Source organism: Bacillus rossius, chromosome 6, assembly GCF_032445375.1.
Source record: "Bacillus rossius redtenbacheri isolate Brsri chromosome 6, Brsri_v3, whole genome shotgun sequence".
Classification (NCBI taxonomy): Eukaryota; Metazoa; Arthropoda; class Insecta; order Phasmatodea; family Bacillidae; genus Bacillus; species Bacillus rossius.
Genome location: NC_086334.1, coordinates 20437347 through 20462516, shown reverse-complemented (window position 1 = coordinate 20462516; position 25170 = coordinate 20437347). Strand labels below are relative to the sequence as shown.

General features: G+C 36.1%; 2 protein-coding genes across 3 annotated transcripts; one reads left to right on the top strand and one right to left on the bottom strand.

The window, feature by feature from the left end:
- Window positions 1-2513: 2513 nt before the first annotated feature.
- Window positions 2514-6762, bottom strand: LOC134532803 (ubiquitin-like modifier-activating enzyme 1). The gene has a single exon (XM_063369678.1). The coding sequence runs from the start codon at window positions 6496-6498 to the stop codon at window positions 3352-3354; it is 3147 nt and encodes a 1048-aa protein (XP_063225748.1). The 5' UTR covers window positions 6499-6762; the 3' UTR covers window positions 2514-3351.
- Window positions 6763-6833: 71 nt separating this feature from the next.
- Window positions 6834-24103, top strand: LOC134532804 (cyclin-K). Of its 2 annotated transcripts, none has more exons than XM_063369680.1 (8): window positions 6834-7004; window positions 9216-9452; window positions 12471-12602; window positions 17773-17878; window positions 19210-19267; window positions 19605-19777; window positions 20517-20678; window positions 21253-24103. In XM_063369680.1, the coding sequence occupies exons 2-8, from the start codon at window positions 9234-9236 to the stop codon at window positions 21483-21485; spliced, it is 1083 nt and encodes a 360-aa protein (XP_063225750.1). In that variant the 5' UTR covers window positions 6834-7004; window positions 9216-9233; the 3' UTR covers window positions 21486-24103. The 2 variants fall into 2 exon arrangements, with proteins under 2 accessions (XP_063225750.1, XP_063225749.1); XM_063369679.1 differs by lacking the exon at window positions 6834-7004 and adding an exon at window positions 7030-7187.
- The last annotated feature ends 1067 nt before the right edge of the window (window positions 24104-25170 follow it).

The following is a 25170-nucleotide window of genomic DNA, read 5'->3' as shown; positions in this document are numbered from 1 at the left end:
ATCAGCCAGTCACCAATATTCTAGCCTTATTTTAAGACAAAGTATATATAATTTTGACAACAGGTTTTTTTCAATATTGTTCCAATAGATCATCAATTGACACATATTTAGATTACATTCTTAATAAAATCAAAACTTTAATTTAAAAAGCCCTCGAGTTCTTCTGGTTACACACCATAAGTGTATATACATTAAAAAATCTGCATTTCTTTTTTATTGTTTATGATAAGAGAAAGAGGATAGCTAAGCAAAATTTGTGCCAATTTTATATTTCTATTACACCTGTCTAGTTGAAAAGAGTAACTCATCAAGCTTTCAGTGTGTGTGCCAATGAGCCATTTCCCAATCATTGTTCATACATTGATGTTAGCCAGTCTCCTGAGGAATGCATACATTGATGTTAGCCAGTCTCCTGACGAATGCGGAAACGTGGTGGATGTCTCTCAGTAGCGTAGTGGCTAGATGTTGTTGTCTAGCACCAGCTCCCTCAGTAGGAGCGCCCTCCCATAGGAAGGTCAGCCGTGGATCTTTCCGCCCGTGTAGCTTACCGAGGGATGACACCCGTGCCGGAAAACGATGCTATGCAGCCTAGTCTGAACCCTCACTGACCCATGTGCTGCAGGCCCGTGGGTATGCCCTTAGCTGGACTAGACACTCTGTAGAGATTCACTGGGAGAGGACAATAATCAGGGTTAAACAGTTCTCGCCTGTCAGGTAGTAACTCACGTTCGACTTTACTGCAAAGCCCACATGTACTTACATACAAGTATAACTGCACAAAACACCTCACTCTCAGATAAAATAGTAATTTGGATGGTTATGATGGCACTTGCTCCTAGTCAGAAATGTTGTGGCTGGCACGCACCTGTGCCAGTGAATCACATGGAAAAAACACACCGGAGTCCGCCAGTCTGTGAGCGTGAGGCACTTGTGCCCTACGGTGTGAGGTGAAATGCTTTCAAGAATCTGTACCAGTTGTTTCATGTCAAAATAATTACTCTGAGAACACTCACTTTGGCCATTTTACATTCTGAAAATACAGTTTAAAAACTTAATTCACAAGCAAATCTACGTATCCCCCCCCTTCAGACAATTCTTAAACGCTTTTCTTAAACAGACCCCACTTGGTTATATCGTGCAGTTTTCAAATCATGTGGTTTTTACAAAGCTCAACACACCATACATGTGCCCAGATAAGGTGAAATATTTATTGCCATTACACAAACCCATATGAATGTTTATTTATTTAAAACATTAAAAATAAAGTTGAATAATTTTTTTCCCCCCTGAATCATAAGATTCAAATTCATTATACATAATTGACAATAATTTTATATTTGAATTCAATTTCGAACTCAAACTGATATTCTCACTGGCCTATATGTTGGGACATATAACATATAACTCATCTTTTGTATTAGTAGTTATTTCCGAATTATAAATTTTTATAATAAATATTTTTAAAATGGGACTACAACAATAAATTATACATTGCACAACAGTGTTAATGAATTTAGAAAGAAGTTTAATTGTGAACACTGCCAGACTTCTTACAAGTAACAGGTATCTTGGTTATATCTTGGGGAAAAAATATTTTAAAAATACAACAAAACAGAGTATGCCTTGTTTATACAATGAAATTTACCTAACATAAAATTGATGCTGAGCCATGATGTTTGGCTGCACCAGGATTATGACCTTGAGGTTTAGGTAATCTTCAAGAGTTACAAGACACAGTTCTCAAATGAATTCGTTCAGATTTAGAGGAATACATTACCCAGTTGTGAAATAATAATAATAATAATAATAATAATACCAAACAGACACTTTCTCATTATATTTCTACTCATAATTTATTAGAAAGGCATAGTAAAAAAGGGTCCACAAAATAAGCACGGAAACAAAGTAGGCAATATTTTAAAATGAAAATTCTGCTAACAATGTAAGGCATGTTAAAGATTAGCTTCTAACAAGGATGCCTCTCTCTCCTGCTGTGAAACTGTTTGGATGCACTACAAGCTGCTGTAACTCAAGAAATTTGGCCGATGTTTTAAAAAATATTGGTAGAGTATTCTCAACAACACAATTTTACAATCCACTTTCTACAAGGACTGATATATTTTTATTTAATGCTAAACCTTGGATAGGGGAACAAAGAAGGGCCATGACTGTTAACACTGTAATCAGAGACAGTTTTCCTGTTGAATGTGTACTGCTATCAAACCAAACACTACCTGTTTCAATATCACATTTCACTGACCGAGTCCTGTACTTGAATGGCATATCAACGCAAAAGGCTAAATTTTTTTTTTAAAGATTATCCACTAGTTGTAGAACACATGAAAATAAATGTTAAATAGGTGTATTCTATAAAGGGCTACTGAAACACAATTCCAGTCATCCAAAGATTTGGAAACAATTTGTATTTTGTTACAGTCGCTACAGGCCCTTCTACTGAATGACAAATATTTTACGACTTTGAGAAAAAAACTACTCCAAGAACCAAACAGTTATGAATTTTGAAAATTTTAATAGTAATTAAGTTACATACATGTGAGCTATTGTGTCAGTTTAAAACTTACAAAAATTGATAATGTACATCAAATGTGTATCTGCTGGCTTCTTCCTTGGCCAAATGTGTTGCAACATAGCAGGTGCCTGCGTTTATCACAATGGCCCCAGCACTAACTACGCACACATATTAGAATGGTATTTACACTATGAATATGCCAAACCTCAGTCCACTTTTATGCACAATAATCTCTCACCTCATATGCATTGTTACTGGCATCACAATTTCTGCTACACAAAAATTATCTAAAATACTAAATACAGCTTACAAACCTAACTTCCTCAAATCAAGGACGAACAGAGCACAATGGCAAACAGTAAGTTTTTCACATTATAAAATTACACTCTTGTATTAACATGATTCTCAAAGTAAAGCAGACAAAAACTGAAGAAAAAAAATAAACCTAAAAACTACCAATTATTTTCTGAAATATTTACTCAATATGATGAAGTTTGGGTTTATGCTACAGAAAATTATTTCCGAAGCCATTATATTTCAGATAAAATAAATTATGTTTTTAATTTAAATGCATACAATTTAACACAACGTTTTAAATTAATTTAGGCAAAAGTTTTTCAGGTAGTTGTAACATCATTATATAATTAATTTAGGGAAAATCAGTTGGGCCGAAAATTAAAAATGTGTGTTCTGCAATCAATCCCCCGGCAAATCCTTCAAGCAACACAGGCTACATCACTTCAAAAATCTTACTTGTACAAAAATAAACACACATTAAGGAACAACCAAGCGAAACCAGAAACGTGAAAATCAGTGCTGTGTTAGTTGGGGAGAGTGTAGCGCACATACGGTACCTCAACATCATTACCCTCATCATCGTTGCAGCACAGCTCGAACACCAGTGCCTTCACGTGGGGCTCAAGTTTCTTCTTGGAGACCTTCTTCACCACCTCCGACATGGGCAGGCTCATGCGCTCCAGGCACTTGGCCTGGGCCATGAAGAACGAGTACAACATGCACACCCCCTGTGACAGCATCGTAATCTCCAGGTTGTGCTCGTTCTTGAAGTAGTCCAGAAACTGCCGCAGCGTCAACTCTCCTTCCACCTCAAACCGGTCCCACAGAGTCCACTCCTTGTCGTAGTATTTCAGCTTGGCAGCTGCAACTGGCTCGGAGAAGCCAAAAAATGGAAGTGCCAAATTGACAAAACCATTTTTAAATGGCTCTAAGGTGTTAAAGCCCTGGGCAAACTTGTACAGTTCCAAGCATACAAGCCCAGCAACCACAGAGGTGGTGGTGGCAATAGCAGGGATGATCTTGCCTGCTATCTGCTTGCTTTTGTGGCGGTCTGCTGGTTGAATGCCGTAGTTGGTGGCACGTAGATTCGATGATGCCGCTATGAAGTCTATGTGAAGATTTGAGTCGTCATCTTTTTCGAATTCTAGCGGAGTGATACGCAGATTACCAAGTTCTTTACGTGGTGGCAAGTCTTTCAAGAGTTGATTTAATCTGTCGTGATCTAAGTTTCCAGTACCATTGGCCACTTGAAGTTGAGTATCAGTCTCTGCAATTTTGACACCTGATTTCGGGACAAACTCCGGAACCTCGATAGTTTGCACAAATTGATCGATGTAATCACGATCACGGTTCTGTGGAATGCCGTACACTTCTGCTTTAAGATTAGCAGCTGCCAGTACGTAGTCCAAGTGAAGGCTGTTCTTGGAGTCGAATACAAGAGGCTTGGGGCACCTCTTTGGCCCTGACCAAAATGGTTGGTTGCTGGATGTCAGCTGATCTGGGGGAAAATTGAATAATAACTGACGTATCTGGTCATTAAATTGTTCCTGCCAATGGCATCTGGCCCACGTGATACAATCCTCAAATGAATATGGACGATTGTCAACCAGTGCTTGTTTCACAGATTCTAACACCTCCAAAGGTTGCACACCAGGCAATTTCAATGTACGCTCCACAAATAGTGGATCAGCTATGTACTGCTTAGCATTTTCTGCTGCTTGCTTGAACAGTCCTTCAAAACTATCACGAGCCCATTGCAATGTGTGCTCAATGGCATTTGGAAAGTTCTTGAGTGTGCATATGGGAATACTCTTCTCAGGCGGATCTTGGGATGAGCTGTACGACTCTGTTAAAAATGGTACAACAACCTGAGTATTTCCTTTGGTGCCCAGAGTTCCAGATTCCAGAAGAGGCTTGCGATAGTATACGCAGCGACGATCCATGTAAATTCTAGCATTTACATTGTCCAATGCATTTGCCACTCCATCGAGAACCTCAAAAAATTTATCATCATAGACATTCTCTGTCTCTGGACCAACACGGTTTTCATGGGCTTCTACATTCACCTCAGGATTCATCCTACGCACCACCTTTGCTGCAACCTGAGACTTGGGACGCTGAATGTCGCTGTGTCGAAAAAGGAACTGACGGTTCAAATTTGATTTCTCAATAAGATCCATGTCGGTAACTATTATCTTACCACCTTCTCCTGCACCAACTCCCATCATAGCAAAGTTTTTTAACAGCTCGCAGCCAATTGCTCCAGCTCCAACAATAAAATACTTTAATTTCCCAAGACGCTTTTGAAATTCAGTTCCAAAAACTGCTACCTGGGAATCGTATCTTGTCCCTTGCATCTGACAATCCTTTTCAGCCACTTTCTTAAAGTCAGGGGGAAGACATTCCAATGCATCAAAGTACATCCACTGAAAAATAGGGCTGAATTTGCCACAACATGCCTTCATCACTTCCTGTGCCACAACCCCACCTGTAAAAGAATTCATAGGTGATAGATCTCCACGTGAAATCATGGCAAAGATTTCCAGAATGTCTGCGTTTACTTCAGAGTCAGTACCACCATCAACAGTGGAGACTTTTGCAAGGGCCACAAATTTTTCAGCATCTTCACTGTTCCACGGCTTTGGAAGGTCTCCATACTGCTCCACATATTTATGAAGTGCAATAAACGCCAAATGGATCTGAGGTGGTCGATCAAATTTGGCAAAGTCTGTAATCAAAAATTCTGGCTCTTTCAGAGATTCTTTCAAACATTTGAAACTCAAAATTTTTGGCATCTTTACTTGTGTGACCATACCACCTCGAACATATTCGCTGTATCCACTTGTGTCTCCAATACTGAATGTATACGGTCCCAAAATAGAAATTTTTTTTGGTTCACAACCATTTAGTTCAGTCATTCCCTGCACTTCAGAAAATGTAACATAGTCTCCATCTTCAAGTCCATGCCGTGTGTCATCCAGACACGTAACAACACCATCTTTATCTCGCGAAATGTTAGCAATCATTGCCGAAACTGGATTTTCCCCATTGACATCAAGAACAGAGAAACTTTCACCAAAGTCACAAAATATCTGAGAGAAAAGACCTCTGCTATCTGCAATAATAAGAGCCACATTATTGGCACGAGTAAGTTCGCTAACTCTGAACTGTTCTTCAAGAGAACAACTAGTAAGAACTACAACTTTAAATTCTTTAATAATGTCCTCTGTCAAAGGACCAGTATGAATTTTGGTTGGTACATACATATTCAACTCCGAGAGTTGTTCCAAACAAGCTTCTGCACGATTTTTCCCAATGTCCCTTTCAGACAGGTAAAACTGAGATGACAAGTCCAAAATACTACACTGCTTTTCATCATGTAGAGTCACAGACTTAACTCCACCCAAAATAATATTTTTGGCGATTTCAACTCCCAAACCACCGAGGCCAGAAATTAGTACGTCAGAACAGGCCATTCGACGCATAGCATCAACGCCAATCACATAAAGCTGTCTGGAATACAGCCCATCGTCGATGTCTTGACTGGTGCTTGGAGTTCCATTCTGCGCCATGTCTGCAACTGCCTCCTGAATCTTTGTAAATCCAGCAGCTAGTTTCCGCTTTTTAGCTGGAGGGTCAATGGAATTTTCAACCACTTCAGCACTAGACATCGGACACAAAAACCGTTTGTTCAACCAATTTTGTCCTAAACACAAAGAACTTAGCACAAAATGATTTACGTCTCTGGTACGCACAATACTGACACAACGCCAACCATTAGAATTCTACTGAAAAACAGTTGAAAAATGATAATGGTCATCAAAAATTTTTTTCCTCAGCAAAATCAATCATGATCTACCGTTTTCCACAAAAGCTCTTTACAAAACATTATCTTATTCCATTTATTTTGAAATATATTACATAACAACAATATAATCATATTTATAATTTTAAAAGGAACATTTGTTATAAAGTAGAAGATGACTCAACAAAATTTATGTATTGGTACCGACACTATTCTGAGTTTACAATTTTATAGGATATTTAAAGAAAAGCACAATACATGTTTTAAAGTTTTTATTTAAAGTTAATAAACTCACGAATATTTAAAATAAGGGATTTAACACATTTGCCTAAGAATGATGTAGGGAATGTTTGAAATATTATCTGCATACAGGTAAAAATATTTTGTTTTTTGGCACGTTGGTTAATTTTCTTGTAGTCGTTTATTGTTTATAATGGTGTAGTTTTGTTTTTAATTGTGTTTGCTTGTGATTGCTGTGAAATTGTGTTTGCTTCGAGTGAGGTTAGCTGTAATAACAACGGTCCTATATATTAAACAACACTTTTTCACGTGCAGGTATCTGATTTTGAATTATTTACTGCATGATTGGATGCTTCTTTTTGAGAAGGATCTCACTGTATTTGAGTAATGAGTATTATATACTTATAAAATATTGTGACGAACCTATAAAGTCTTGGTTCAGTTGTCATAAAACAAAAAAAACAAAAAGACATTAGCCGAATTAAATGCATGTCCATAAGCAAAAAAAAAAGAGTAAAAGTCTTAATGCCTTGCTACGATAATACGTAACTAAAGGCAGACAATAAACAAATCTGAACTCTCATTAAACTGCAGTAAGGTATGCCTGTGCCAGGGTTTTTCCCTTGTGATTAGTGGCTGTCTACAAGAGAAGTCATTGCTTTATTTGGCCAGGTCATTCATAATGCTTGCTGGTGATGAGAAATGCACGGGACCTAATTAGTCCTAAGGCCGGGTTTATAGAAAACGCAAGAACGCAGGACGCGACAACCGCAAGAAATTCACAGTCGTTTATAAAAAACGCAATGACGCCGGCCTTCGCCAACGTCAAAAAATAAAATTTCAGGAATAAGTCATGATTATTTTGTTTTTCATTGCGCTTCCTCCATTGTGCTGTATTCACTAGAAGAATGCTAGCCCAAAACATAAATAAAGAAACAAAAGCTTAACGACTACAATCGCAGATCCTTCTATAAATATGCATTACATGCCAGTTTCAGTTTCCACATACTAAAACAACCAGTATAGAAGGCCGAAACGCAAGGAGAAAATGCAAGAAGTAGAAAGTTGAACAACTTCTGCGTTGCGTTCTTGCGTTATTGTGTGTCTTGCGTTTTTTATAAACGTGCTGGTAGAAGAGTTAAGGTTGGACTTTTACCGTAGTTGCGTTTCTTGCGTTTCTGCGTTCTTGCGTTTTCTATAAACCCGGCCTAAGGGGGGCTGGGGTGGGAGTGGTGGGAGGAGAGAGAGCGAGAGGGTGAGAAAAGAGGACTCCGTGTCACCGGGTGAAAGCCCACTTACGAGTATAACAAATTAAATTAAAAAAGAAACTAAACTAGGCTAAATCTTTAGTGATAAATATGATAAATACATAGCCCTTTACCTAACCTCAGTTTAATTAGTTTATTTCACTACTTTTAGCTACATTTTCAGGGGGATGTGGACAGGTTAAAGCAATGGTTGGTGGCAAATGGTATAGGAATAAATGTGAGTAAGACGAAATTTAAAATTAAAAAAAATTATTGAATGACTTTTTTGTTGAAAAGGAGGGGCAGTGGAATACAAGTGCCTTTACTTAGGGTATCATTGCATAATGATATAGGGTGGGAATAACAGATATAGTGAGTGGTAAAAAAAATTGCTAAGTCCACTCCATGCTGGTCAGTTATGGTATACAAATGTATAGTATACAAAGTAATGAAATGGTATACAAAGTAAATGGAACAAATTTGTGATCTGGCATGAGTTTTTAATCATTTGTTGATTATCCGTGCTGGTTTAATAGATGTACATAAAAAAATAATGCAACAGAGATGAAGTTGCCCAAAACATGTTTTAAAATGCAGACTGCCCTAAATCCAAAGCACAGGCAAAAAGTAATTGCAAAGGGTACACCAATCTAGTCTACCTACAGTATATTATTCCTAATTTTGAATGATTAACCGAACATAAATGATATGTGTATGTGTGTCGCACACACACACACCTGTTCTTTTTTTCTCTCCACTCAACATACATTCAATAATCTGTAGATAACAACTAATACTAATCAGGAGCATATGCAGAATTTCATTTTGGTGGGGATATAACCACTTTGCCCACTGTTTGCTTTAAAATTCTTTCGATTTGTTTGGTAGGAATGAACTTTTTTTTTGTATTTGGAAAAAAAAGGGGGGGGGGGGTATACAATCCCATTCCACCCCACCCCCCAGCTTACCCCCTTAATAATAATATTATTTAACTTAAGTGTGGTTACAATTTGAGTTTTATTTCCATAGCATAAATCATTAGCCATTTATTAATGCTACAACTATCAACATATCTTGATGTACTGTTTTTTGGCAGGTAGGCGTGTGGTTAGACATGCCTTGTTGGTACTACGAGAAGAAGGAGTTGCGGAACACGCCGTCAATTGTGGACGGGATAGACTATGACACGGAGTGCAGGTATCGCAGGGAGGGTGCAAGGTTCATCATCGAGTCCGGCACGAAGATGGACTTGGGTTACAACACCGTGGCCACTGGAGTTGTGTACTTCCACCGGTTCTACATGTTTCACTCTTTTCACAATTTTCCTCGATACGTAAGTTTAGATTAATCTACACTTAGGTAAATATGTAGAGTCGCGGTATATGCGAAAAAAATGCTAAATATCCGAAAATACTTTTATTCTATGCTCTTTCACTTCCTCTTTTCAAATCAACCGGCGGAGATAAGAAATTCCAAATACTTTAGGAGATATCAAATTTTTTAATTTTCATCACAATACCTGGGTATTCATGCGGCGATCACCATTGTTTCTGGTTTACGAGTATCTATTATGTTTCTTATTGGACAATTTTGTCACGTGACAGTTCCGTGATTGGCCAGTATTCAAATGAACCAATACGTGATTATTTATTTATTTATTAATGTTCCGTCGGAGGTATCGTGACGTAGGTGAACGACTTTCCTTCTAATGGCAAAGGAAATGTACCCGCCTCCAACTTAGGTGGGTTTTTAACGTTTCTAATTTTAAAGTCTTATTTTTTATTTGGATATTGTTGCGCAAGTAATAAGTAACAAAAAAATTTTACGTGAGTTGTTAATGTTCATCATTTGTCGGGGTTTGTTAGGTCAGGTCAGTTACATTATAAATACTTTAAAACTAAAGAATCATTGAAATTAAATCATATTATTTTTAATGTACGCTTAGTTTGAAAGTATTCATAATGTAACTGACCTGACCTAACTGACCATTTTATTTCCTACTGTTCATCCTTTGTCCCGGTTTGTTTGGTCAGGTCAGTTAAATTATAAATATTTTAAAACTAAACAGCCATTAAAATTAATTCACATTATTTTTTATGTCCGCTTAGTTTGAAAGTATTAATAATGTAACTGACCTGACCTAATTGACCATTTAATTTATTACGCATTCACGAACACACGGCAAAATAACAAACATGGCGACGTTCAAATTGTTGTACAGGTGTTGTATTGCAAAATTAAAAAATTCGATATCTCCTAAAGTATTTGGAATTTCTTATCTCCGCCGGTTTTAATGAAAAGAGGAAGTGAAAGAGCATATAATAAAAGTAATTTCAGATTTTTAGAAATTTCTTTTCGCAAATATCGCTACTCTACATGTTCAAAATTAAAAAAATTCGATATCTCCTAAAGTATTTGGAATTTCTTATCTCCGCCGGTTGATTTGAAAAGAGGCAGTGAAAGAGCATAGAAATTAAAGTATTTTCGGATTTTTAGCATTTTTTTTCGCATATACAGCTTCTCTACATATTTACCCACACTTATTTTCTATTGCTGATATGTTTTCAAGTTTAGTAAAGGTCTGAAATGGGACCCATTAGTGTTATACTTTAAAGAGAAAAATGAACAGTAACACAGGCTCGTACTTATCAAAATATTGTGCATGAAAAGAAAACACATTTTTACATGGACACGATGATGCTTGTATGTCAGCTTTCTCGTGGAGCTATACAACATCTCTTGCAGCCCATTGAAGCATGTCCAAGCTGATAATATTATTTAAAGATTTGGAACGTTCCTAAAAAAAATAGTGTTTTTTTTATTTTGGCATTGTATATGTTTACAGTGAGGTCGTTGCTGAGAGATACACACAACAAACACAATGGAAAATAGTTCATGAATGAATTGGCTATAGGCTATGCAATTGAGTCATCTGGAACGGTTAGGGAGAAGCTGTAGGCACACATGAGGTGCAGCAGCTGCAAATTTTCTCTTTCAAAATTAGCTGGGAAAACCAACTCATACTCTAGTGTAAATCACTATAGGTGTGTAATTGATGTGAAACTCAATAAAACACCCTTATCGAGGGGCTAAGGTATTAGCCCTACACAGGGGTGTTTCTTGTTAGTGAGGCAGGATAAGTGCAACTCTCGCTGGTGATTCTAGCGCAGTATTGCCTCTAAGTGGAAGGCTGTGGACTGACACTCACTCTTCTCGTCATGCATAGGGCAGCTATGAGATTTCTGTGGTAACCATAACATTATGTGGCAAAGAAATGAAGATAAAGTTGCTTTCAAGAATCTTTACCTGGTATGTATTTCATGTCTAAAAATTATTCTAAAAACACTTGTTTTAGCCATTTACTCTCGTTTAAAAATAAAACACAATACGGAAACAACTTCTTATCCACTCTCAGCACATTCTTAATGCTTTTTGTAAACGGACACCATTTGGATATCTTTTATAGCTTTTTTTTCTAAAGCTCTGCCACCTTATATGTGCCCAGGTAAGTGGAGCCCTTAAGGCTGACTTTATAAACTATGCAAGAAACACAAGATACAAAAATTAAATAACATTTTCAATTACTGTGTTATAAAATACGTAAGATTAAAAAATGCAATGTAACAGCTGACTTTCAACTTATTGCTTGCGTTTTCACTTTTTATAATTAAAGTGAAATTTTCTGAAAACTTTTAAAGATACAGATGTAATGTAGGCATGATTAGAAGGCTAATTTTTCTATCCCACAGTTAAAGAAAACTAAGGCTTTAAATTAAATTATTAAGGATTTTACAGTTTTAGTTACTAACTGTAGGGTTAGTGATGTCTTGTGAATTAAGTGGTTTTGTAAAACACAGTATTTTCTTGTGTTCGTTGCATGTTACATCCCAAAGCTCTTGCATTTCTTAGAAATTTGATAAACCCAGCCTAAATGAGTTAATAGTTGGATTATCACAAGTGTTGAAAATTTGTATTAAAATTTAATGCAATTCTCTCATTGTAATTCCTGAATATGGTTTTAATAATTTTACCAGAACTCTTGGCTATATGCTAAACAGCTAATTATTAATCGACGTATGCCTACTTCGTAATCAGAATAATTGGCTTTTATTGTAACAAAATATTTTTATTCATCTATGTATCATAAAATTCGTGTTTTGTGAAGGATTTTTTTAAAAAAATGTTTTTATTGTTTACATATTTAATGCTTTGAATACCTACTAGAATGTGAGTGTGTAAATATCTGATTTATGTTTACCGGTATTCAAATTCAAATCAAGATGGTGAGAGCGAGATTCAAACCCAGGTTGTCGAACTTTGAGTTTTCATGTGTGGTTGCATTTCCCTGCAGGTGACAGCTTGCTGCTGCTTGTTCCTTGCTGGCAAGGTGGAGGAGACCCCGAAGAAGTGTAAAGATGTGATTAAGACAGCTCGCATGCTGCTGACAGACCAGAAATTTGGCACTTTTGGAGAAGATCCAAAGGTATATAAAATGTACAAACTGTTGTTTCTCATGATTAAATTAATGGATGTGACTGACAATACAGTTTTTTTTAGGAGGCAGGGCATATAGTTTTTTTCATTCAAGCTGTTTTGAAAATCAGAAATGTTCACCAAAGGATTGCTGAGCAAGGCGTATGTATGTCGTGAAAAGTGATAAGTGGTTTCTGTCATCACACACACAACTTAGCTTTACTTATTATTATTTATTTTAAGTAGCTTTTCAAGAAATATTACCTTTTGTAGCCGTTACCATGGTGCGACTTCCGTAAAATTGTTATATTGTTTTTGATTCATGGTCCATAGACCCCAAAACCATCGTCAATTCAAAAGCATATATCTATATATGTCACATTAACGTGCACAATAACTGCCGTCATTTTTCACAAATCACTTCCAAACTTAAACATAAAATATAATCATGGAAAATCTTGGTTGAGTTTGTTAATGGGCAAAATGTGACCAAAGGGGTAAACATGGGGAAGGTTTTTTTGGAAAACATGCAAATTGCTATAACTCCCCTAACATCTGTTTGAACGTATTATAACTTGTAGAAGTAATACTAAAAACTTTTGTCAAAATACATTTTTTATACGATCAACCATAACTCCAAGGGGTGATGTAATGTCCCCTGCTGAGTACACAATTTACTGTCACAGTAAATGAGCCCTTTCACAGTTACAGATTAATAAATTCTCCCTGTCATGCGCTTCTGAATCTTTAAAGGGCGCCAGTACCCGAAGGTACCCAACTTAATTATTTATTAGATAGAAAAATAAATTTAATACTAATTATAATACTTTTATTGTTTAACATTAAAAAAATAAAATGACAAAGACGGTTGCCTACACGTGAGAATAAAAAGAAAACAACATATTAAGTAGCTAATAAAATTACGTTGGGCACAACAGATACAAAAGTTCATTTGTTAGGAGATAATATTAAATTTAGCTAGTTCAGTATTCGTCGGTTCGCATGAAATTCAATATCCTTCAAGACTTCTGAGTGAAGTCGTACAACATATTAGTCGTGCCATAATTACAAGAAAACTAGAGGCTTTAGTATTATTCAAAGACGATAGATTTAAAACAATTATGATAATCAGACAGCAGATGATCACTACTTCAAATAGTGCTATGATTCGGTGACGCGACTGCTCAGGATTCAACATAGCATATAGTCATACCTGAAGATTTGATGATACACTAGAACCTCGATAATCCGAGCTTGATGGGACCGGGGCCAACTCGGATTATCAGAACCTCGGATTATTGGAAATACGAATAAAAACACGCAAAATCAATTTCTAATACATAGTATGTCGATGTTTTAATAAAAATAAAATACAAACATATTGAAAGGCAGATTAGAAATATATACATAATTATTATTTTTTAAAATAATCTATTATTGTTTTTTGTTTTTTTAATGCTCCTCGCTTCTCAGCTGCTCGTGTGCTCCACTTCTTAAAAAACATTACGTCATTTGGCGTGACGTCATCTTGCTGCTCCACGTATTCGAGTGCCTTTTCTAAGCGTAGAAACCCATCTGCATGGCTAATTTTTTTGTTGGTTTCTTCTTCCCCTTGTTCGTCTTTTTCGGTGTCCTCATCCCGGTTGTTGACCATTTCAATAATTTTCTCATCTGTCAATTCTTCAATTTCATCACTGTCTAACCACTTCTTAACCTCTTCAGCACTGGATTACATTTCACAGCCAGGGATTGTCACCATTAAATTCAATAGAGTCATATTATCACAGTCATCTTCAACTGTTTCTTCTTCTTCACTTTGTGAAACTCTCGGTTTTATAAGTTTTGACCAGGATTTCTGTATAGTTTCCTGTTTAATTTCTGACCACGCATCAACTAACCAATAGATAACGTCTTTTATATTAACTGTTTTTAGCATATCTACTAATGAAATTTCTTCTTCTTGCAAAATATATGTCAGAAGCATGCGTCTGTACTTTTTCTTTATTGTCGCAATGACGCCTTGGTCCATAGGTTGAATGAGGCTAGTCACATTTGGGGGCAGGAAAACAGTTTTAATTTCATCACTTGAAAGCTCTTCTACGTTTGGATGGGATGGAGCGTTGTCAATAACCAACAGTGCTTTTCTCGGTAATTGTCGTTCTTTTAAAAAAGTTTCTACTGAAGGAACAAATTCCTCGAAGAACCAATTTTTAAAAATGGTCGTATTCATCCACGAGTTCTTTTGATTTTTGTATGCGACGGGTAGTGCGTTCATATTTACATTTTTAAAAGCTCTAGGTTTTTTTGATTTTCCTATCACCAAGGGACGAAGCTTATGTGTCCCAGAGGCATTGGAACATGGCATAACAGTAATTCGTTCCTTGCTCTTTTTATGCCCAGGAGCGGAAATCTCGTCTTTGGATGCTAGACTCTTGTCAGGTAGCATTTTAAAATTTAACCCAGTCTCGTCACAGTTATATAATTGATCATGTGTGTAGCCCCCTTCTTCGATCATGCTTTGAAATTTTTGAACATAGTTTTCAGTACCAGCAGCATCAGCTGAAAGCTTTTCTCCTGTGATATGCAATTGCCACACACCGTATCTTTTTTTCCATTTATCCAGCCATCCTTTACTGGCATTAAAATTGCTTTCACCTTCTTGTAATTTATTACGAAAATACTGCGCTTTTTCTTGTAATATAGGCCCAGAAAGAGGGACACCTTTTTGCCGCTGTGCTAAAAACCATGAAAACAAAGCTTCACTTGTTTTTTCGTACTCACTTTTTTTCATACGAGATCTAGACGTTGTAGCCTGAGAAAGATTTTTTTGAGTTTGCCATAACTCCAATTTCTGTCTGTTGCGCCTCCAGTCACCCACAGTAACAGCACTCACTCCTAAATCACGCGCAATTGTTTTTAGCGGCTCACCTTTATCAACCCGCGTCAGCGCTTCTAATTTATCACTTAATGATATTTCAGTATGTTTTCTTTTACTCATACTGGTTCGTAATAGAACTGGGACGTAACTACATAGATGTGCTCACGGCGAAGAACTTATGGGAACTAACAATTACCCTCTGGAGGGAACGCGGGGAAGTGACGAGGGGGCAGAGGATCTAGGCCGACGGAGAAAAGGGGTTTCCCCCAATGTTATAAAAATAGATGCTTGCGACTTCTGACAGGGGTGGGCCGCTACCTGCTATGTACAGTCACTTACCCAACTCACCCCATCAGGCCTTCCTCCTCAACATAGCCCTGGCCGTCCCTACATGTATGTGTGTTTGCAAAATTCATATTTTTTTCTTTCTCATAACCCCCGAAACTGACTCGGATTATTGGGAACTCGGATTATCGGAGCTCGGATTATCGAGACCCTAGTGTATATGGTTTTAGATAAAGCCCCAATAAAACCATTACTCTCAGAGCTTCGCCGAAGCTCGAGCGTATTTTCCTCGCCAATTTGAGAGACGTATCGATGCTATATAATATTTAAAATGTCACGTCGGCAAGGCCCGACGTGACAACACACACAAGCCACAAGATGGCACACCAAAGTTTTTTTCTCTTCTCTTACAAAATTAATAGCATCTATAACCAACAATGTATTTAAAAGATCCGCCGATCTATCGGCCAATCACCGGCCTTAAATTAAACATTTAAAAGATATTACATTTAACATTATTAACATAGAGAAAGGTTGCGAAGCTCAAAGCAATTATCCAAAACAAATATAGAAGTTAATTAACATGAAAGATATATGAATTTGTGACAAATAAAAATGTAAACAAATACGGAAAACATAAATAAATTATTTCAAATTAAAGTTTCAGTGTTCTGTGATCTGATGTAGTATCACAGTGGAAAAAAAGAAGGGTTGGATGACCAAAAATTCATAACTCCCTTAGTAGGTACGCTACGAAGTCCATTCAAATTATTTGTAAATTGTATAATTTTTATCCAAAAGATTTGTCTAAAACAATTTTTGATAAAATTAACCATTGCAGAAACAGGATTAAAAATACAGGAGTATATATTTTTAAAATTTATAAATTTTGTACCATGTATTAATTATGTATTAAATCTATTATATTTGTTGTGAAACCATAAATTATTATTTACAACTTTCGTCTGAAATAATGTTTTATTGCCAGTGTTTAAAATACCAGGGGTTGAAGTACAAAAAAATTAATACCTAGGAATTACAATATTAAATCCGTTCACATTGTTTGTAAACCTTATAAATATTATCTAAATCTTTGTCTGAAACAATTTTTGTTACAACTAACCATTGCTGCAAAAGGTTGATAAAGAGGTGTTAAAATACAAAAATTAATTCATAATTACCTTAGTAATCACACCATCAAATCTGTTTGAATATTTTGTAAATATCATAATTTTTTTCTAAAACTTTTATCTTAAAAATGTTTGATAAGATGAGCCATTGCTGCAGGGTGTTGAAACAAATAGGGGTAGGAATAAAAATAAATTAATAATTTCCATACCATGTACACTATCAAATTCATTCTGGTTTATTGCAAAATCATGAATTATTATCCACAAATTTCATCTGAAATAATTTTTGTACGACCTACAATTACTGCTATGGGTGGAATAAACAACGATTGAACGACAAAAAAATTCATAATTTCGTCAGTAGGCACACTATCAAATCCGATAAAATTATTTGCAAATCCTACAAATATTACTTAAAACATTTATCTGATATTATTTCTGATACAATCAGCCACTGCAAAGGTTGGGGTTTAAATACAAAAATAAATCCATAACTCTCTTAGTAAGCACACCATCAGATCATTTCTAATTGTTTGTAAATATTATAATTTGTATATAAAAGTTTTGTCTGAAATATAATAACAAACAATTAATGCAAGGTGTTAAAAAAAAACTGGGATTGTAATAAGAAAATAAATAAAACTTCTACCATGTATGCTATTGAATCCATTCTTATTTTTGTTTAACTTTCTAAATATTGTTTAAAACTTAAGACTTTTTAAGACTTGCATAAAATGTTGTCTAATCACTGACAGTTTCTGTGTAATCATTGTTTGAACGTTGTGGTATTTACTGTTTGTTTGTCGTGGCGAGTTGCTGTCACGTTCTGGCAGTCCAGAGTACGCAGTAGGCGGCAGTGAGTTGATGCTGTGACCTTGAATCGGCAGGAGGAGGTGATGACGCTGGAGAGGATTCTGCTCCAGACAATTAAGTTTGATCTGCAAGTGGAGCATCCGTACAAATACTTGTTGACTTACGCCAAGTCACTCAGGGGTGAGTATTTTTGTGTGACTTGTGTGCACGTCGTTTTAGTCTGCAGCAAGTGTTGTAAAGTCTGTTGTTACCCTTATGACCTATTAGAGAAACTGATTTTACAACCCTTTAAAATGTTGTTGAAGAAAACAACAGATGCATACAAATAACCTTTATTAATCATAAAATTGCACAAAAATATACATAATTACAATTACAATGTACTTTTTTAACTAATTAATAACAGTTGAAATTTTTTCTCATTCACAATTTTTTTTATAATTTTAGGTTTAGTTTCACTTAATGCACATCTCAAGTCATGTTCCACATTGAGATTGTTTCTAGCCTTTGTTTTTACTGTTACTAAAGTTGAGAAACCATTCTCTCATCTAAAAGTGGTAGCAAAAGGTATTATCATTGTTAGAGCTCTGTCAGTTATAATAGGATAGTCAGCACATACTTTTTGCCAAAATGTACCGAGGTTATAATTTTGGAATTCTTCATTTGAAAGTGCTATCTTCGCATAGTCTGAGAAATTCTACTTAGGCTGACATATCTTCATCTTTAAAAATTTCATCAGCGTGAGAGAACGCAAGCCATGTGGCATTGATCTGTCATTCTAGTATCTACATACCAAAAATTACCAGCATTATTACCCCTGCAGAATAGTTGTTTCACCCCGTGGGGGTAATTACCCCCAGGTTCGTAACTCGTGGTTCTCGGACTGAACCACACGTGTGTGTGTGTGCGCGTGCGCATAAGAATAAATACACAAGAATAAACATACAAGAATAATTACAAGCGCGTGCGCACACACGCTTGTATTTATTCTTGGTGCTTGCTCTGCACCTGTTGCAACACAGAAGCAAGTAATACTGTGATCTTTGAAGCCCTGTCTGCTGAAGTAATGTGCAAGATGATGAAATAGTAATTCATAACGTCAGCTCTGAGCTCACATATTCAACAGGCTTTAGGCCTTTTATCTATAGTTTATTATATTTCAAATTTTATTGTGTTTCATAGTAAAAACCACACTTGTTAGTTGATGATTTTCGCTTAAGCATATTTTTTTAATCTTTTTTTTTTTTTGTCAAGGAAAATAGAAGCGAGTCTTACTACCACTGTGATTAATTAATTTATTTATAATAAATTAGTCTTACTACTGTGATTAATTATAATGATATAAATGTGGTTTTATGGTAAATACATAGTATTGTAAGCTTTGGAAAGAACAAACAGTATAAGTAATCTGGCCTTTTATAGTAATCTTACTTTGGATAGAACCTAAGATAGTTATATTGTTGATGTTAGTTTCACACTGAATGTTGTATAAATTATAACTATTTTTTCAGGTGACAAAAATAAGCTGCAGAAGATGGTCCAGATGGCATGGACATTTGTTAATGACAGGTAAGTATCTCACTAAGTGTTGTTGACCACGACTGTAAACAGTGATTACATCTTGTAGGGCTGTTGATTGTGCAAATTGATAAACTTTAGATTTGAAGGAAATCTTTCACATCACTGGTAAAAAGAAATTAGTTTCATTTATTAAATTTTACTCGAGCATAAACAAGTTCAGATGTATTGTGATGTGCTTCTGGTTTATGTTTACGTGCTTAAATAAGTTATTTAGGTAGTATTTATGTGTGTCGTTGAAGCTGATTTTTGTATCGCGCAACCTAGCACTACAATCAACCGTCAGACGATGGTATGCGTGTTGACTAAAGGCCAGTTGTGTTGGCAGCCTGTGCACGACGCTGAGCCTGCAGTGGGAGCCGGAGGTGATCGCGGTGGCTCTGATGTACCTGGCGGGCAAGCTGAGCAAGTTCGAGGTGGTGGACTGGGAGGGCCGCACCTCCAGACACCTGCGCTGGTGGGACAAGTTCGTGGAGGACGTCACCATGGACCTGCTGGAGGGTACGTGTGCATGCCCGCTCACTCCCGGTCCCGAGGAGCTTGTTGTTAACTCTTACTGTGCTTACCTTTCCTGTAGTTATTACTTCCTCTTGAAAGAAATTTTACAATGGGATGCACTTATTTCTTGTATTTGTAGCTTAATTTTCTTAAGTAAGTTTCCTAACCTGAGTTTTCTGCCAAGTTTGGTGCAATGACTGTACAGGTCGACCTTGAAAACAATAATTCCTCCTCAACTTCTTTATCCTGTGCACCCTGAACCCTCTTCCCAGCACATCCGAGAGAAACTAAGGACCCAGGGGCAAATAATTACTCGGGCCTTCCTCCCTATTATTTAATGTGCAACCAGTATATTTATGGTTCTGGGCGCTGTTAACATGCTGAGAACCAACAGAACCGAGAATTGGGATCAACCCGTCACTGTGCTAAATAAACATTCCCAAACCAAAAATTTCTTAGTTTCTGAAGGGATAAATAATGTAATTGTCAATCAAACAGAAGCTAGTGTTGTAATTTTTTTCGTATTTCCCTTCCTCAAATACTATTGAATAGTTTTTCTCAAATATAAAATCTTTAAAATACTAAAGATTTGATGATATTTGAGAATTTAACTGAGGCATCCCTAGTTTCTATAAATCATAACACATAGAAGTGTGAATGTTTTGAGAAAAATCAGGAACAAAGACAAGTTCGGTAAACACGTTGACACTGTAAGTGAGGTAGTGTGTAATGGTTGTTGCAGATATCTGCCACCAGGTGCTGGACCTGTACTCCCAGCCACAGGCGGCCATGCCTGACTCTCCTCCGCTGCAGCCGACCGTCCAGTCGCCCTCCATGAAGAAGGAGCGCCTGCCCCGCCCCATCTCGCCGGCCCAGCAGCACTCGCTCTCGCCCGTCGCTTCTGGTGCGTACCCGTTAACTGCTCGCCCAACTCGTCCGTTCGTAACTATCTCGTAAACTGACAAAGCTTGTACATCTTTATATCACAAATTGCTCACTGTGGTCAGACTGTTTTATACAGAAAAACTCTTTTTTAAGAAGTTTCTCGACTGACTTAAAACATTAATTTATCAACCAAAAAATACTACTTAAATTGGTTTTTTTTTACGGTGAGAGTTAACAACCATAACATAGTCACATTTTTTATAGTAGCTTTATTATTACAATTATAGTCATTCCCTTAAATAAATTAAATACTAAACACCAATGTTTTAACGGGGAATGCTATTTGTTGCAGCCAGTTGCTGTTAACTGCGGGCAGTGCATTAAACTATACACTATTCTACAATGAAGCCAAAAAATTGAAAATCAAATAATACAAAATTGTTATGGCCTGAAAAAGATGGCAATTTTTGGTTCCTATTATTTGCCTGTAGCTGGGAAGTTTTTGAAAGAGATACACTTGTATCAAATAAACCAAATTATTGACCTCACAAAGAACCCATACAACTCTTGTGGTTCTTACGATGTTCTTGCAGCAATTCCCGTGAAAGTGACGAAGGGGGACCGATCGCACCCTTTGGCAGGGAACGGTGAGAGTTCCGAGGACAAGAAGGACGCGACCAAGCCCGGCGAGGGGCACCACTACCAGTACCCCAGCACGTATGCCCACACACCCACCTTTGGCCACGGCTACCAGTACTCCTCCTCCAGCCAGTACTACTCTGGAGGGGGCTCGCGCGACTACTACGGAGGGCCGGGCCCCAGCTGACTTCGCCGTGCAGTGCCTTGTGAGGAACGCTCATTCTGAGCTACCATTCGTTCCGTTGGACGAGTGTGCCTGCGTCTGGTGTGTCCCGTCTTGCTTCGTGGCCAGGAAACTGACCAGTGCTACTAATGTGTCACCAGGCTACTCAAGTATTGTCAAGTCAGTTCACGGACGTAAATTTTTTTGTTACGTACTTATAATCATGCACATGCAGTGTGCAGTGATTAATTCCGTTCTCTGTGATCCATCCAAGTCCCATTAAAATAATGATTGTGGTGTAGCTCTAGCCATATGTGTGACCACAAAACATGTTTTTTTCTAAGCTACATGTATTTTATTTTCTGTGCATTTATACTTGCTAACTTTTGAAAATCGTAAATCGGTAAAGATTTCTAAATGCTTAATTTTGGCCTACAACAAACAAACAAATGTTTATTCTAAGATCTAACCTATCAGAATTACTACATAAACATTGTTCTTTTTATACTATCTACCACCTGTCTGCGTCAATGTATTAACAGAAAATAAATACTTCTATCAATTTTTACTTGCTAGCAATTTGAACAATTTTGTCTGTGCCAAAATCAATCATTTGTCACTACAATTCCCATTTAGTCCTCCTGCATGTGTTTGTAAGAACAACTGTCATACCATTTTTGTGTCCACCTTTAATAGGTGCATTTGTCTGAAGGAAAATTTAGTCATAATTGTTGCGGGCACTTTAAATTGTTCCAATTCTATCTATGTTGTGATCAGTTAAATCACCTTGAAAGTTAGGCAATGAAAAAATTGCTTCACTTTGATAAATCGGAAATACGAACTATTAAAATCAAGGTAGGGGGGAAGAAACACATTTTACAAACAGTGGGTAACAATATTTTCTAGCATTTGAAGACATCTTTAAAACAAAAGCAGATGGTTTGACTTGATACAACTATTTCTTCACATCTGATAAAGAAAACATTTTCCTACATGGTCGGCCAGACCCAACAGTAGGTTATGTTTTATTGTGAAATGAGTTTATAAACTCACTTCTAATGAGTAGAGGCACGATTATATGGTAATGCGCGATAAAACGAAATAACACCGAAAACCGCTTGAAAACACGGAATAAAACGAAATTGTGCGAAATCCACAATATGTCACGAAATTTCGTCTATCCTGATTATTTACGTTTTGTTTTCCATTCTGTAAGGACAATTCACTATCTTCAGCACAATCAAATATTTCTGACAGTAACTAGCAGCCATATATATTATATGCGACTGTGATTCATTATAGATTTAAAAATGAAGTCTCGGAATTAACGTAATATTTTCTTTAAACGGTAATCTTGTGTACCATAATAATTTAAGATGTTGATAACTATGATACAATGGCTGCCGTTCACTTTCTGTAAATACAAAAATAACAAACGTCCAAAATATGTTTTTCTAAGATTACATTTTTAATCATTAAAATATTACACACTAAAACGCATTGCTTTTACTGTTTATTTAAAATAAAGTACGTAGGGTACAAAAATAAAATTAACCCTGCTTAACGTAATGATTGTAAATAATAAATAGTACATGTTTATGTCGGTATTAATTTTCACGTACGTATGTTGGAATTCGGTATGCGTTTGTATTCGCATCTATTCTCCATTGTTTTGATCTTTCCAGCACGGCAAGTTTTTGCGTATTAAGAGGTTAAATTCTCCCTATGAGATTAAAAAATTTTGATAATGCCTAAAACAAAGGTTTCTGCCAGTGACCGATCGAAAGAATTTTCCAGCGAAGGATTTTATTTCAGTGATAAAATTTTAATGTGCAAATTCTGTAACTGCAGGCTAGACTACGAGAGACGCGATACGCTTCTGAAACATGTCGCGAGTGAGAAACATAAGCGTTTGAGGCAAAACTCATCTGTTAAAAGACATCCTTGTCTAAGAGTCTTTAATGCCATTAATTTGCTGTTCAGCCCAAGAAATGTGAGTAGGGTTAGCATAGAAGATGCAAACCTACAGAAGTCTCTGCATAACTTGCCTTCTGTTTCCCATCTTCCCATTGATACATTCATACATGGCTATGTTGCTTTAAAAAAAATAATTGAGGATGAACTTTTATTGCCAGAAACAAGCCAAATTGATGTTGCAAAGGTACTTTGCTCCCTTCAAGGGGACTACAGTGAATTTGCTCAAGCTAGTTTAAGGGCAATCTGGTTCCCAACATCAAATGTTGATGCAGAACGTTCATTTTCCAGGTACTCACTGGTAGTTAGTGACAGAAGACAACGTCTCACTCCAGAAAATGAGGAAAATTTAACTATGATAGCATTTCAATAAAACCGTCTTAATAGTAACTTTGGAAGTGCTTAATTGTGTAATTTTGTAGTGTATGTGATTGTAATTAAGTCGTGAAATTTTTAGTAGTTATTTAAAAGTTTGAATTTATGAATTTGCAAATGAACTTAATTATCTATGAATTTGCAAATGAACTTAATTGTAATTAGATCATGAGGTTTTAGTGTTTATTAATATTTGTTTTAATAAATTTTCATGTCGTACAGAAAAGCAAGAAAATTTTGCCGTGGGTATTTTGAGCAAAAAAATAAAACCATATAACACCGAAATCTTTATTTCTTTACACCGAAATTTGTCTTAAAATAACACCACAAAATCTTGACTCTACTAATGAGTAATGCCTCCTTTATCCACGTTCACGCTTATCACAAAATAATTATGAATTTTTTTATTTCCTTCTTTATATTTGTATTGCTGAAGTGTTTTCATTGTGATCTTTCATGCCACGTTAGCAGCATGTTCAATGTGCACCACTAAAAAATTATGTAGCAGTAAGTATGACATACATTCAAACAAAATTAATATTATGTGAACTAAATAAAAAGTGAATTCCATTACTTCCATAAACTAGTCTACCATTTTGCACACTAATTCACTCAAATGGACAGCCGATGCAATACTACAGGAATTGGAGAGTCCAAGAGAACTGGTACAACCAATTAGATGAAACATTAAATAAAACTCAGTGTATGATATTGCATTTTAGCAGCCAATGAGAAGACAAAGACATATTCTGTTTATTTGGCCTTACTGTACCCCTGTACCTATTCAAATTTTTTTTTAAATGTTGTCCAAATGTTGAAAAACCAGTAATAAAAAGATATGGCCATACAACCATATAAAAACATGATATTTGCTACTTTTTATGAGTAAATCAAACAAGTTGGCAGGTATGAGTATATTACTTAAGAAAATTCAGTTTTCTTTCATCTGTAACAGTCAGTAAACATTATTTATACATACCAAGTGTTTGAATTGTCAAGTTCTTTTATGTTCCTACCTAATAAAATTATTTGGTTAGTACTTGATTTTGGTTTTAACTTTTTCCCTAAACTTTTTCCCGCTGGAAATTATCAGTGGTGACTAGAGACAGGATTTGTTGTTTTTATTTTTATAAAAGCTTTTTCTTTAATACTCCACAAAAATAGTGGTACATTTTATATGCTGCATTTTTGCGATAAAATTATTTGTAATAAATGGGTCTAAAACAGATACATTCAGAATTATAAAAATAATTTACCAAGCATTTGTGATTTAAAAGTGATTCAATAAAAGATGCAAAATAAAACAAATCAGATTAATTTTTCTGATCCATTTGTGTGTGTTTTTTTTTTTATATGTTAA

Coding starts and splice junctions, on each gene's coding strand:
- LOC134532803 (XM_063369678.1), bottom strand. CDS start 6,498: ATGTCTAGTGCTGAAGTGGTTGAAAATTCCATTGACCCTCCAGCTAAA.
- LOC134532804 (XM_063369680.1), top strand. CDS start 9,234: ATGCCTTGTTGGTACTACGAGAAGAAGGAGTTGCGGAACACGCCGTCA. Junction 12,603..17,772: donor CTTTTGGAGAAGATCCAAAG/GTATATAAAATG, acceptor TTGAATCGGCAG/GAGGAGGTGATGACGCTGGA. Junction 19,268..19,604: donor TGGACATTTGTTAATGACAG/GTAAGTATCTCA, acceptor TTGTGTTGGCAG/CCTGTGCACGACGCTGAGCC.